General features: G+C 40.7%; 1 protein-coding gene across 1 annotated transcript in view; it reads right to left on the bottom strand.

The window, feature by feature from the left end:
* The window catches only part of ITFG1 (integrin alpha FG-GAP repeat containing 1), a 183650-nt gene that overhangs the window by 128887 nt on the left and 38602 nt on the right, over positions 1–16161 (bottom strand). Inside the window, exon 7 of the mRNA XM_060788362.2 lies at positions 8667–8728. Coding sequence (XP_060644345.2) covers positions 8667–8728 — 62 coding nt within the window. The remainder of the gene's footprint in view (positions 1–8666; positions 8729–16161) is intronic.

Below are 16161 nucleotides of genomic sequence, written 5' to 3'. Positions count from 1 at the left end.
AGTGTGTAATTCATGTATGGTGTGTGTTTAAATATAATTTTATGTGATAGGATTGTGATTGTAATAGAATTGTGTTGCCAGGATGTAGTCTGACACAGAAGGGTTAAACAGCAAAGTAACAAGCTGTGAGAATGTGACCCTGAGTTCTTGCTCTGTGAAAGATTAGGGAGTGCCAGAGATAAACTTCCTTCCAGCTGCAGTTTGTATTAGTTCCTATCTCTTTCGGTTTGTGTTCTTCACGTCTGTCCGCTGATGGTGTATGTTGTCTATTTTCAGCTGCTTAAGTAAAGCTGAAATCCTGCTTTTACCGGAGACTCTAGAGTCCATTATTCTGAGCTTCTGTGATACTCTGCTAATGCCAACATATATATCTGTTGAAGGTCCACTGTGGGGAAAAAAAAACTCTTAGCTGTTGGAGGTGAGTGTGAATGTTGCAATTAATCACCTTGATTAGCATTGCAATGCCTTGCAGCTTCAAGTCCCTGGCTGATTCTTGCCTAGGGAAATCCTTTGTTGGGAGGTGTTAGATGGCTTTGATTGTTTCACATCTGGAATTCCCCTGTTTTCAGAGTGTTGTTCTTTATTTAAAGTCTTGATTTTAGAGATTTTAAATACTAGTAGCCAGATTTTGTTCATTTTCATGGTTTCCTCTTTTCTGTTGAAATTGTTCACATGCTTGTCGATTTCAATGGCTTCTCTGTGTTGTCTGACATAGTGGTTGTTAAGAGTTAACACCTCCCAACAAAGGATTCCTCCAGGCAAGAATCAGCCAGGCCTTGAAGCTGCAAGGCTTTGCAGTGCGAATCAAGGTGATTAATTGCAACATTCACACTTGCCTCCAGTAGACATAAAGCAGCCAAACCTTGAAACTGCTAGGCCATTAAATGCTAATCAAGGTGGTCAGTTGCAACATTCATGCCTACCTCAAATGGACAAGAGTTCTTTCTCCCACGCTGATTTTATTTATTTGTCGTGTCAGGGCAACCAGTCAATTGAATTACATTTCTAACAGAACAAAACAAACAAACAGACAAAATACAAAATTTGCGAGTTTGGTAGTTGGTTAAATGTCCTTTGACCAGTATCTGGCCACTTGGAGTGCTTCTGGTGTTGTTGCAAGGAGGTCCTCCATTGTGCATGTAGTAGGGCTCAGGATGCATTGCAGCAGGTGGTTAGTGGTTTGCTCTTCTCCACACTCACATGTCGTGGATTCCACTTTGTGGCCCTATTTCTTGAGGTTGCCTCTGCATCTTGTGGTGCCAGAGCGCAGTCTGTTCAGCGCCTTCCAAGTCACCCATTTTCATGTGTGCCCAGGGGGGAATCTCATTTGGTATCAGCCATTGATTGAGGTTCTGGGTTTGAGCCTGCCACTTTTGGACTCTCGCTTGCTGAGGTGTTCCAGCGAGTGTCTCTGTAGTTCTTAGAAAACTATTTCTTGATTTAAGTCGTTGACGTGCTGGCTGATACCCAATCAAGGGATGAGCTGGAGATGTCACTCCCTTGGTTCTTTCACTATTGGCTGCTACTTCCCGGCGGATGTCAGGTGGTGCAATACCGGCTAAGCAGTGTAATTTCTCCAGTGGTGTAGGGCGCAGACACCCCGTGATAATGCGGCATGTCTCCCACCCTGAACATTCCACAGATATATAAACTCCAATTTTCCTAGTTTCCAACAGACCACCAACCTTTGAGGATGCCTGCCATAGATGTGGGCGAAACCTCAGGAGAGAATGCTTCTGGAACATGTCCATACAGCCTGCAAAACTCTCAGCAACCCAATGTAAGGTATACTTCTATACACAAAACAATGTAACTGGATACTTTTTAGAACCTTGTCTTCTCGAGCCTTGATTTTATGGTTCTTCTAAATTCCCATGTGTGGTTTCGAGTTTTGTAATATCTCTTTGAAGCATTTATGTGTTTTCTGGATCTGCCAATCCTTTTATTAAGATTGCATTCTGCGTTAACTTACAGTTTTGTAATATTCAAAAAATTATATATTTCCAGCCAGCTATAAAAACATATATCTTATGGGACTATTAAAAGGTACACACATTCCACTCAGGAGGGCAAACTTGGTGTTAATTCAATCAGATTGCTGAAAAACACATGAGTAAATATGCCTCTGCTAGGTTTCCCAAAAGCTTCTAACTTCCTGATTTATAATTTACCGATCTCTGGGTTTCTTCCAGAGGATTGCACAAACAAACCTTGTTCTAATTAAATGTTGGGGAAATGTCAGTTTGGAAAGTGACTCCCATGTAAACAAAGAAAACAAATTCTCCATAATGAAACAATCCACTGGATTATGTTACCTGCATTATTTTTCTCAAATGCAAGGCTTGTTTATTAACAACAAAAAGATAGTTGTGAAGGAACACGTACATACAAAATAGCAATTAAAAATAATGAAACAACAGGCACTCGGTCTTTGACCATAGTGGCGATGCTTGAACATCCAAAGAAACAGATGAACAAGGCTGCATCAAGAAACTAAGTTCTATTCTCTGACAACCACTGCATTGATGCTGCGTGATTTGTTATTCTGTAGATTTTATTTTGTTCTGAAACTATCACTGTCTGAGCAATTTTAGTTATCTGTGCTTTTCTGTACTTTTTGGCCAAACTCTGGCCTTGGACTGGACAATGGCTTTTCACTGCCATGCTAGCTATGCCACAATGCCCTTGTTATCTCTCTCTATTAAAGGGCCACTGTGAAAAGAATACTGTTGAGACCTTCTTCAGGACACAATCTATATAAATAAATATGTAATGTAATGTTCGTTTGAGGGTGTGATGAGGCATTGATTTTTAACTGTAAGTTAAGCGTAGTTATGTATATGCGTCTCTACAGTTAAATATGATTGTATGTATGTGTGTGTATGTGTATGTATATGTATGTATGTGTGTGTGTATATATATATATATATCTTTATCTTATATCTTATATCTATATATGTATAAATGCTCTGTGCATAATGAGTTCCTTAAAAACAAAAGAACCAATGAACGAAATCAGACCAAATTTGGCAACAAAATGTCTCAAAACACAAGGAGTGACCATCACTCGAAAAATTATGATTTTGCCATTTGGGAGTTGTAGTTGCTGGGATTTATAGTTCACTTACAATCAAAGAGCATTCTACCCTCCACCAATTATGGAATTGAACCAAACATGGCACACAGGACTCCCATGACCAACAGACAACACTAGAAGGGTTTGGTGGGCATTGACCTTGAGTTTGGGAGTTGTAGTTCACCTACATCCAGAGAGCACTGTGGACTCAAACAATGATGGATCTGGACCAAAATTGGCACTAATATTTCGTATGCCTAAATAAATATGAACACAGATCAAGTTTGACATTTGGAAATTGTCGTTACTGGGATTTATAGTTCATCTACAATCAATGAGCATTCTAAACCCCACCAATGACAGAATTGGAGCAAATTTCCCACACAGAACCCCTATGACCAACATAAAATACTGAAAGTCATCCAGTCCAACTCCCTTCACCAGGGCAAGAAAACATAAACAAAGCCCTCCTAACAAAGAGCCATCCAGCCATAGATATAGATATATATGATTCACATACACATACAGAGATATAATATCATAGATTTGAAAGGGACCCCTAAGGAAGGACAATGATATGTTGCATGTTCCAGAGTAGGCAAACCAGACAATCTCCACATCAACACCGACAAAGAAACAACAAGAAGTACTGTTTATCCACAAGCATAAAAAATTATATATATATTAGAAACCAACATTTTCTTATTACCTTATTTTTGAGATCATTAGACTGGGCCACAGCAACGCTTGGCAGGGGACGGCTAGTGTCAAATAAAGTTCCCAATGATGTGACTTGAATTAGTCTTTAAAATGACACTAGATAGCTGTCTCCTGCTGCATTCAACAGAGACATAAGTGTCTCTTGAATTTAGATTAGCATATCCATCCATTACCCTTTGGTGGACAGCCTTCTAAATAACCATTGCACTAATAGTATTATGATCTAGTCTGTTCAAAAGAAGGGTATCTAATTATATGCTTTTGAAAAGGACACCTTACTATGAGGGGGGAGGAAGAGAATTAGATGTATTTATGTGCATAAAATGAACTCTACAATTGTTGAAAAGGGATATTTGTATCTGTAACTAGGTTTTTGTATCTGTAGCCTTATCCAGTGGTCTCAGATGCAAACAGACACACCTGACCTAAGGCAGGATTCATCTGGTTACATAACACATATAACTGGGTTACAGATTCGTACTATATGCCTCTGGGCAAAGATTTTGGTTCCTGTTTATGTCAACTCAAATAGGCATTTATTGGGAAATAGGTCATCAGCATGTGGCACGTTTCAAGACACAGCAATAGCTGGAGATGAGTTTGAACATCATATATGCAAGTTGCATCACTGGGGTCTTAAGACAAATCCCATTCATTATAGGAGGAGCTTTCCCAGCAAATGAAGTTCTTGATAATACACATATATTATCATATCAACTTAAAGAGAGAGATGATGGAGCCTTTCATTTCAGTATGCAGTCTCTTTGCAATGCCAATACGAAAAAGGATCCAATTTTATCAAAACTGAGAAGCTATTATTGCTAGAATAGAAGCAAAACAGGATCTTAAACTAAAGGCTGAAATTGCTTTGAAATCCTGGCTATATGACTGAAATAATAGTGAATTAAAAACTCCCAGGTTTACTGGGTTGCTATGAGTTTTCCGGGCTGTGTGGCCATGTTCCAGAAGCATTTCCTTCTGACGTTTCACCTGCATCTACGGCAGGCATTCTCAGAGGTTGTGAGGTCTGTTGGAAATGAGGCAAATGCGGTCTATATATCGGTGGAATGTCCAGGGTAAGAGAAAAAACCTCTTGTCTCAGGCAGGGGTGAATGGTGCAACTGATCCGTCTTGATTAGCATTGAAAAGCCTTACAGCTTCAGGTCTTGAATGCTTTCTCTCTGGGGGAATCCTTTGTTGGGAGGTGATTAGCTGGCCCTGACTGTTTCTTGTCTGGAATTCCCCTGTTTTGAGTGTTGTTCTTTCCTTCCTTCCTTCCTTCCTTCCTTCCTTCCTTCCTTCTTAAAGAGCCATCTCAGTATATTTTTACAAAGAGCAAAATTGTGTAGGGCAAAACAAAAGTCGAATACTCATTCCCTGTAGGAAATCACTGCCTTTTTGCCCAGCAGGATGACGCAAAGAAGCTCCCCTGCCAAGGCAAATCAGGGGCGGGGGGGGGGGGGATTAATTGCTATTTACAGCAGCAGCTAAACAAAAACTGGAACGTTCATTTGCAGAAATAAATAATACAGGACTGTAGTGAAACCAAGGTGCAAATGTAGCCATGATAATTGGTCCCGGACTCCCCTTGACTCCTGCCTCCTTTTCCCCCCAAGAGAAAGAGGGAGGCTTGGTCTTCCTTGCCCTTTACCAGCTTCCCCTTCCTTCCTATGCAGCCTTTCCCTCCTCATCTGGGTAGGAGCCCTATACAGGGAGCTCTTTTCCCTCCCCATGTTTTGGCTGCTTTTAAGGCCATCCTACCATGGAAAGGGCTGATGCCTGGGGGAGAAAGAAGGTGGTCCCGGTGCTCACACTCTCCTCGATCCCTATCTACCGCTGACTGACAGGTTTCCTCCTTTCTGTTGTAATTGCTTGTGGATTTCATTGGCTTCTCTTAGGGCCAGCTAATTACCTTCCAACAAAGGATTCCCCCAAGCAGGAAGAAGCCAAGACTGGAAGCTGCAAGGATTTTCAATGATAATCAAGGTGATTAATTGCAGAATTCACACTTGCCTCAAACAGACAAGAGTTTTTTCTCCCACCTTGGACATTCCATGGATATATAAACCCCATTTCCCTTGTTTCCAACAAACCTCACAACCTCTGAGGATGCCTGCCATAGAGGTGGGTGAACTCTCAGGAGAAAATGCTTCTGGAACATGGTCATACAGCCCAGAAAACACACTGTAACCCAGTAATTCCAACCACAAAAGCCTTCGACAACACATCTGCCGGCTGTTAAGATTTGTGGGAGTAGAAGTCCAAAACACCCAGAGGGCTAAAGTTTGCCCATGCCTGCTTTAGAAGATAGTGGCAGGGCATTTAGTGGCAAGGAAGACCACAAAATACTGGACGATGTCCCTCCTCTGCAAGATTTCTATAGTTGCGCGTGTGCATGGAAAAGAGAGGGGGAAAGATGGAGGCAACAAGGAAGAGAGGGTGAATTATATTACAAAAAATTAATAAGAACAACCACACATCTAGCACACCGGCCCTTCCACAAAGACAAACGAGAAAACTCTGATCCAGGATCATAACATCTTTCCCTCCTTTACAATAGATAGCTTTGTTACTTTTTTGGCAGCCACTTTTTAATATCCTGCAGTAAGTGCAACGATGTTATAAAACGTAATTCAAGCAACCATTCCTCCATTTTTTAAAAAAGAAAACCCAAAATGATTTGTGCTTTTAGTATGCAGATTCAATAGGACGACTTAATATATTGTGACAGAAAGAGAGCACGGAATCAATGAGGAATAATGACATCAGTCTGGAAAAAGGGGGGAATGGAGGCTGGGAAGAGATCAAAAATAACTGGCACGCTGTCTTAAAAAATGACACACAAACCCTTGGACACATGGAGAAGTATTCAACCATGCCATACTGTTAGTGCAAATAATGTTGTGCAGAGGCACACCTAAAGGGTAAAGGTAAAGGTTTCCTGGGGGGTGGTACTCATTGTTGGAGCATGCAAGGAATCAGTTAAAGTGTGTGGGTCAACTGTAAAATAAGATGCATGAAGCTGATTGGTCAGCCAATATCCAGGAGATGGCTGAGACTGGGACTTTTGGATACTGTTTTGGATACTGAATCCAGATAAGACAGAGATACTCCTGGTCAGTTGCAAGGCCGAATAGGGCTTTAGGTTACAGCCTATGTTAGATGAGGTTACACTCCCCCTGAAGACGTAGGTTCACAGCTTGGGAGTGATCCTGGACTCATTGCTGAGCCTGGAACCCCAGGTTTCGGCGGTGACCAGGGGAGCATTTGCACAGTTAAAACTTGTGCACTAGCTGTGCCCATAGCTTGGGAAGTCTGACATGGCCATGGTCCCCAGATGTTTTTGGCCTTCAACTCCTAGAAATCCTAACAGCTGGTAAACTGGTTGGGATTTCTGGGAGTTGTAGGCCAAAAACATCTGAGGACTCCAGGTTGAGAACCACTGCCCTAAATGGTTCTGGCCCAGTTTACCTGTCTGAACGCATCTCTCCCTATGAACCATCTAGGCGCTTAAGATCATCTGGTGAGGCCCTGCCCTCAGGCCTGCCCCCTTCGCAAATGCAACTGGCGGGAATGAGAGACAGGGCCTTCTTGGTGGTGGCCCCTCGGCTATGGGACGCCCTCCCTAGGGATATTAGATCAGACCCCTACCTCCTAACATTTCAAAAGAGAGTCAAAACCTGGCTGTTTGAGCAGGCATTTGCAGACACAGTGTAACAGACTAACTGAGATCCACGGAATGATTGGACAATGCGACGGAAAAACGATTTTATTGATGAGACGCTGAGGACTTGTTCTTTATGGTTTTTATGGTTGAGAAGGAAGGAAGGAGAAAAGGTAATAAAAATGAGAGAAGGAAGTGAAGGAAGGAGAGAAGGAACAAAAGAGAGAAAAAGGGAGGGAGGGAGAGAGGGAGGGAAGGAAGGAAGGAAGGAAGGAAGGAAGGAAGGAAGGAAGGAAAGAGGTAACCAAAAAGCAAAGGAAGGGAAGAAAGAAACAGGTAGAGAAGGAAGAAAGAAGAAGGGAAGGTACAGGGGGAAGAAAAAGAGGGAAGGAAGGAAGAAAGGAGGGAGGGAAGGAGGGAGGGAGAGAAAGAAAGAAAGAGGGAGGGAGGGAAGGTTGGCCACAGCAATGTGTGGCAGGTAAAGCTAATAACATAATAAAATCAAACACAAAGGGCGGGCCAAATGTGCAAGATAATGCTTGCACAATTTTTTTTAAAAAAACCCTCACAAAACTCTGTTTTTTCTCTCTTTTACATTACACTTTGGACTTCTGATTCACTTAATCAAATTGATTTGTTTCCTCTTGACATTTTATTCCTCTCCTGATTAGAAATTACAAGACCTCAGCTGCCTTTGCAGTTTGCCACTTGACCTCTGAAAGCCGACAAATCCTCTCCATTTTGCAATGCAACAAGCTGCATTGCAGGCTCTCCTTGGGAATTCATAAGCAAGGAGGAAACATCAACCATTTCCCAAACCATCTCCCCTGATTTTTTTTCCAATGGGGGGAAAAAACAGCCATATTTGAATGGTATAGATCCCTGGAGGCAACAAGGAAAAGGTACTATGTTCAAACATTTTTTTCTATGTAAGCCATCATGCTGACAAATTAAATGCCAGTAAATTTACACAACAGATGACATCACGACAGGAGTCCTGTTAACACATACATTAAAAGCAGACTGAGTGGTTTAATTGGCAGTCGAGATAAAATTCTGCAGAGGGAGGAATCACCGCAAAACAATATTCAGATGTTTGGAAGCAAGGCTCAAACGATTTGCTATCGTGAATCATTTAATCAGTACCATCAGATCACCGTTGCTTCTCCAATCCTGACAATATATACATTCCGAAAAGTGTCTTACCTGATTTTCCCATATTTCAAACTGAATTTGTTTGTCATTTGATACCGTTGTGAGAAACAAATCTGTAATGATACAAAGGGCAGAAGTCAGTAGAAGGCTAAAACCTGCATTAAATTATATTTCACTTGGGCATTTAATTCAACCAGACAGGTTTCAACTTGAGATGCTAGCTCAATGAGTCTTGAAATACGCAGCTCTTGCTAGAATCCCAACACCCTGTTTCCACTGAAACACATATATCGAAGCAAATTTCCTATGTAACATACACTGGTTAACTTTGGGGCCGGGCTCTAGTTCTCTCCATGACTTCAGACTTTAAGGAAACTAGTTTTCATTACAATCAAGATGGCAAATTATTCTTTGTCCTTGTTACTCCCCATTCCTGGAACCCTGAAATCTGGTGGCCGGGAGAACTTTTGCACAGTTAAAACTTGTGCGCCAGCTGTGCCCGTACCATGGGAAGTCTGACTTGGCCACGGTGATCCACACTCTTGTTACATCCTGAATAGACTACTGCAAGGCACTCTACATGGGGCTGCCTCTGAAGACTGCCTGGAAGCTTCAACTAGTCCAATGGTTGGCAGCCAGGTTGCTCACTGGAGCGGCATACAAGGAGCACACAACCCCTCTGTTATGCCAGCTCCACTGGCTGCCGATCACCTTCCGAGCACAATTCAAAGTGCTGGTTTCAACCTTTGAAGCCCTAAATGGTCCTGGCCTGGACTGCATTTTAGAATGTATCTTTGGTTATGAACCATCACGAAATTTAATATCATCTGGAGAGGCCCTGCTCTCGATCCCACCACCATCGCACACAGTGGGGACGAGGGACAGGGCCTTCTCTGCAGTGGCCCCCCGTCTGTGGAACTCCCTCCCCAGGGACATCAGATTGGCTACTTCCCTCCTGTCTTTCAGAAAGAAATGGAAAACCTGGCTATGGGAGCAAGCGTTCAACCAGTAATAGCAGCAAGTAAAATAAGATTTAAGAGAATGAATTGACCCAGACTTTATAAGATGAAGATTTTGCCCAAATTCCTATTTTTGTTCCAAACTCGCCCAGTGAATATCCCTAACAATTTGCTGAATAAATGGGACAACTCTATTAAAAAATTGGTAGTGGGAGGAAACAAAAACAGAATTGCCAACTTTCTGTATTATAGTAAACAAGAAATGGGTGGATGGGGTGCTCCCTCGTTGGGAATATATTACGAGGCAAGTCAGTTGGCAAGATTATTAGAATTTGAATTGGAAAGGTCGAAAAGATGGGAGCAAATAGAAAAGGAAGCAAACAGTTGGCAAAGGAAAACATATATGGGAGAGAGAATAGACAGAAAAGACTTAAAGAACTTAAAAGTCGGCCCCTGTTTAACAATGTGGTTAATTTGGAAAAAATGGCAAAATAAATTACAAATTACAAATAAACAAAATCGACCCTTTATTTATTTATTTATTTATTTATTTCACAGTTTTGTATACCGAGCTTCTCAACCTCGTTGAGGGACTCAGCCCGGTTTACAGCCATAAAAACATATACATTCATTAAAATATCATATATCACAATTACAAAAACTTTAAAATAACACTATGTCTAAAACTACTGTGGTCAGTCGTCCTATTAAGATGGATCTACATCAACTTCCATCCAGGGTCCTATGGTGTTCTCTCATTCCTCGAAGGCCTGACTCCACAGCCACGTCTTCACCTGTTTCCTAAATGTTAGGATGGATGGGGCGGTTCTGGCCCCCAGAGAGAGAGAGTTCCAGAGTCGTGGGGCCACCACTGAGAAGGCCCTGTCCCTCGTCCCCACCAGGCGCGCTTGCGAGGCCGGTGGGACCGAGAGCAGGGCCTCTCCAGATGATCTTAGTAATCTTGATGGTTCGTAGGGGAGGATACGTTCGGAGAGGTACATTAGAAACCTTGGAAAATAAGGACAATACATTCAGGAATCTAATTAGGGCACTTAAGGAAAATGGAATCAAAAGGATAGGGGACCTCATGGAACCCAATGGAGAAATAACAAAGTGGGATAAGATAAAAGACAAATGTGGTCAAGGAAACTGGATAGCATGGTTAGGCCTGTCCAGTAAAGCTCAGGTCATGAAAAGAAGTAGCAGAAACCCCACTTGACAGAATAATTAAAAGGAAAGTAGAAACAGACAAAGGGATTATTGGGCTACTATATGAGGAATTAATCACCTTAACTTACAAAACAAAAACAATCCTTATAGAAAATTGGAAACAAGAGGAAAGCTTCAATGAGAAATTAATTGTATCTTGGATTGACAATATTCATAAAATTAAACATATTAGGTTCAAGGAAACTCAAAGGAAAATAATCTCCAAATGGTATAGGACCCCCACCCAATTAGCACACATAATGGGAAATATCTCAAACAAATGCTGGCACAACTGTGGGGGGATAGGTACATTCTCCCACATGTGGTGGGACTGTGTAAAAATTCAGAACTATTATGGCAAAATAAGGACTGTGATGGAAGACATAACAGGGAAAGAATTGACGTGGAATAAAGCCAGGTTCATGTCCCTCACCATAAAGGTAAAGGAAGATAACAATAATTGGACAGAAATCCTAAAATATATGACAGCCGCAATACAGGCCACAATAGCTTGGGGATGGAGAGACGATACAAAATGGGATTTGGAAACCTGGTGGACCTATCTATCAAAATATATAATTAATGATTTTATCAATCAAAGGAAAAACAAGTATATAAATAGTCAAAGAGAACAAGACTGGTTTAGGAAATGGCCTGTGTTAATTGATAAAATAGACGGAGACGACAAATACAGTATTTTGAACCAGGCTTTCCACACGGTTAAATTGATGTAATGACATGATTTAGAATTGCTTTTCCAGGGGGGTTGGGGGAATGGGGGGAACGGGGTTTGTTGGGCGATACATAATTAAGGAATGTATAGAATGTCATTTAAGGAATATTTACTTTTGGAATATTGTTTATTGAAATAAGTCCTGTATGGCAATTTTTTTGTTCATTGTTGGGATGTATCAAAATAATATTTAAATAATAATAATTTTAAAAAATCCTGCTGTCACCTGGGATTGCAAAAAGAAAAAGGAAAAGAAAAAAAGAACCCAAAGACATGACCTTGGAGGTGTCTACGGACAACACCGGCTGTTCGACTTAGAAAGGGAGATGAGCACCACCCCCTACAGTCAGACACAACTAGACTTAATGTCAAGGGGAAACATTTTAAGCTCTACTGTAGTTAACACAAACGCTTTAGAAGTGTAAAAGTCTACCCATTTCAATGGTCAAGCAATGAAATGCCTGCCAGAAAGTCTGAACAATATATATGTATGTGTGCACATACATTCACACATACATAACCTCTACTAACCCTACATCAAATGGCTAAGGCTTTTACATTTGATAACTGATGCAACCGCTTATTGAAACTCAGAAATATCCTTACGGCAAAACATATAGCTGTGCCATAAAAGCCCTGCTGCAGATTCATTTAGTATGTTAGCATAATAACATATGTCAGTTATTTTACACAGTTAATATAAATGAAAAGTCCTAAACTGATAATTTGCTTCATCAAGTTTGTAATATGTATTTAATTCTTGCACATGTTTAAATGCGAGCACCAAGGTTGATATGGCAAGCAAATTAAAGCAGCTGGGTGTCTAATACAGCGTTGTGAGAAAATCCGTTCTAAGGTCCTTTAAGGGCAGCATAAAATACAATGTACTATACAAATAAGTTACGCCTTTGCTTAAGTGTTAGGAGAAATATTTTATCAGACAATACAGGGCGGTGGATGTATCTCTATAACCAGAGCATTGCCACTGGATGCACCCTTCAATTCTCAAAATCTGAGCAGATTTATATAGGGGTCAGAAAAAAGGAAAGAGCCCATACATCCGAATACAACAAAGAGGTTCCTTACAATTTGGGGCCTTCTGGGGCACTTTTTACCAAAAAAATTAGGAATGAACACTCAATTTGTCATTTTTGTTTGAATAAACTGTGTTTTAATATACTAAGCATAGTATTTCATATAAAATCAAGTCATACATAGTAGCATTTTTTATGTTCTTAAAGAAAAAAGGCAAAGCTTTCAACCTGCACAGGGGGCTAATTTCCCATTACACAAAAATCTGAAAACATCATGTCCTAAAACTCCTCAAAAATCTATTTTCCCCCAAAGCTTCAAAATTTCTGGCAATTTTACATCTCAAATCCTACCTACAGTAGATCCCATGAAATCAATGAAACTTGCCTATGAATTTATTATTATTTATTTCCTATATTTATCCCCCGCCCTTCTCATCCCCCGGGGGGGGGGGGGGGGGCTCAAGGTGGCTTCACAGAAGCACCATATGATGCCAGCATCATAAAACATTCAACAATACATTAAAATAGTAAAACAATAATTAAAACAATAGATTAATACACGGCTATTAAAAATCAGAATCCAAAATCTAAGTCTGGGTCAATTCATTGTAACGAGTTGCTTAAGTCTTCTTTCACTTGCTTTCACTTTACTAATCAGCAAATGATTTAATGAATCTATTCTAAGAGTAGTATATGGGTTCAAATGTGCAACAGGATGGGAAAACCAAAAACATCTGTGTGATGAAAGCAACTTGCTTGTCACGATGCAAGGGCTCTGCCGTTATTTAGGCAGAGGTGAATCAAACAAACACTCAGTTTGTGTTAAACAGTTTAATTAAAACAGCACTTAATCAGAAAGAATTTGGCAATTAAGGTCAAAGACTGGGGGGAATAGAAATCAGTTTCTGGGACTTAAATTGAGCTCTTAGGGAATTTCCTTCAGACCAGGCATCGTTTGGTTTCAAGTCAAGTCTTTTGGATATTCCTGCGGCCTCATCTCCAAGACTTCCTGGTTTTTCTAGTGGATTAGCAGTAGCTATGTTCATGGTTTTTATTGAAGGCTTTTGATATTTCATTGCATCTGGATTATTACAGCAAGCTTTTGAAACTCTGTTATTACTCCTATTTTGGGACACTGTTTATGTTACTGCTTTTTTGGCATTTGGCTTTTTTTTATCAGCTTTATATTGTCTCTTTTATTGGCTCCAATTATTCTTCAAATAAAGATGACTCTTCTTTCATCCAAGGTGTGGTGTACTTAATGATTAGATGATCTTGGTCCTACTCTGGTGTGCAACAGTAATAAAGGGACACGATAGCGCACCCCAACAGTAAGGCATGTCCAATAGGGATTATGGGACTTTAAAGTCCAAAAATATCTGCTTGCAGCAGGTCTCCAAACAGTCTTACTTCCATGGTATGGTGCTGGCAGAAGAAATGAGGTCATTTCCCCTTCAAATGGGTATTCTTCTGCCCAATGAAATGTCCCTTCAGTTCCTGTAGTGTGAACACTTATCTTTGATCCCTTGGTAACAATGTGTGCTTCTTTCCTTTGGGTACCTACGTCATATGTCCAAATGCTTTCCTGAAGTTTAAGGTCAATGCAATGCAAGAAACCTGGATGATTTCTCATTGAAGGACTAGCCTCTCATCTGCCTTCACATCATAACCCTTTTTGTTCCATCGGAACCCCATTTGTTCCCTTCTCTTTGCTGTTGAAATGGAGGCAGATCAAAAAGCAACCTAACTGCGACAACCAACAGCACTTCAACTATGTAAAATGCGTTTCAAAGAAAGTCTCTACAAAACCAAAGGAGCAGAATAGTAATAAGCATCCTCAAAACAAATACAGACAAGGTTTGCTTTTCTTCAAGCCAACCGACAATACAATGGCTGTAATGTCAGGCAGCTTAGCAATAAAACAAAGCATGTGTTTTGCTAGTTGGTGTGTGGGAGGAATAAATGTATTGTTTAAAAGAAGAGAGAAAGACAAAGGGTGAAACTACAAAGAGCCAACAGATGATAATTTAAATGTATAAAAGGTTTACTGAGTTAACAATGCAGAGTCTCCTATAAAGAGAGACGCCTGTTCCATCTCCTGCAATGTGTTTTGCCTTTCCCTCTTCTCTTAAGAGGAGATTGCTTTGCTTTGCTTCTCTTTTGTTTTCGGAAACAAGGCAGAGGAAATAGAATGAGAGATTTTTCAGATGTGTCAGCCTTAAACTTCGAACATAAATCACTTAACTGGCTCCAAGCTTAGGACAAAACTAGAATGTGAGAATAAAACTGCTTATTGCAAAGCCGTCTGGGAAGTAAGTGGTATCCATCTTCAATTTTCGATACCCTGAGAAGGCAGACTTTTGCCTGTTGTTGAGCTGCAATTTTCAGAAACCCTACCACCATAGTCAATGGAAGTAGAATTCAAAGACCCAAGCCCCTTCTACACTGCCATATAAAATCCAGATTATCTGATTTGAACTGGACTATAAAGCCCTAAATGGTTCTGGTTCAACTTACCAGTCCAAACGCATCTCCTCCTATGAACCCACTAGATGCAGGTGAAATGTAAGGAGAGAATGCTTCTGGAACATGGCCATACAGACTGAATACAAGAGTTCTTTCTCCCACCCTGGACATCCCACAGATATATAAACCCCATTTTCCAATTCAGACAAGAAACAATCAGGGCCAGCTCATCACCTCCCAACAAAGGATTCCCTCGGGCAGTAAGGAGTCAAGCCCTAAAGCTGCAAGGCTTTTCAATGCCAATCAAGGTGATCAATTGTAATGTTCACACTTGCCTGAGGCAAAGGTTCTTTCTCCCACCCTGGACATTCCACAGATATATAAACTCAGTTTTGCAATTCCAGACAAGAAACAATCAGGGCCAGCTCATCACCTCCCAACAAAGGATTCCCCCAGGCAGTAAGGAGTCCTAAAGCTGCAAGGATTTTCAATGATAATCAAGGTGATCAATTGCAATGTTCACATTTGTCTGAGACAAGAGTTCTTTCTCCCATACTGGACATCCCACAGATATATACATTCCATTTTCCAATTCTAGACAAGAAACAATCAGGGCCAGCTAATCACTTCCCAACAAAGGATTCCCTCAGGCAAGAAGGAGTCAAACCCTAAAGCTGCAAGGCTTTTCAGTGCTAATCAAGGTGATAATTGCAATGTTCACACTTGCTTGAGACAAGAATCCTTTCTCCCACCCTGGACATTGCACAGATATGTAAACCACACTTGCCTAGTTTCCAACAGACCTCACAACCTCTGAGGTTGCCTGCCGTAGATGCAGGCAAAACATCAGGAGAGAATGCTTCTGGAACATGGCCATACACACCGGAAAAAACACAACAACCCAGTGATTCCGGCCATGAAAGTCTTCAACAATACATTGTTTACAAAATTGTTTTTGTAACAATTACGGCTGTTACACTTGGGAACAAAATCAGGATGGTCTTACTTTTGCTTACATCCTTTGTTATTGTTAACTGCTTAAAAAAATATATAAAAACAGTGTGTTAAAATTACTTTTCCAGGTGAGTGGTACGGAATATTGGATGAAATGTTTACCATTTATTATAGGCAATGAATTGTTATTT

This window comes from Anolis sagrei, chromosome 8 (assembly GCF_037176765.1).
Source record: "Anolis sagrei isolate rAnoSag1 chromosome 8, rAnoSag1.mat, whole genome shotgun sequence".
Classification (NCBI taxonomy): Eukaryota; Metazoa; Chordata; class Lepidosauria; order Squamata; family Dactyloidae; genus Anolis; species Anolis sagrei.
The sequence above is the reverse complement of the archived record's forward strand: the minus strand, read 5'-3'. Positions and strand labels throughout refer to the sequence as shown.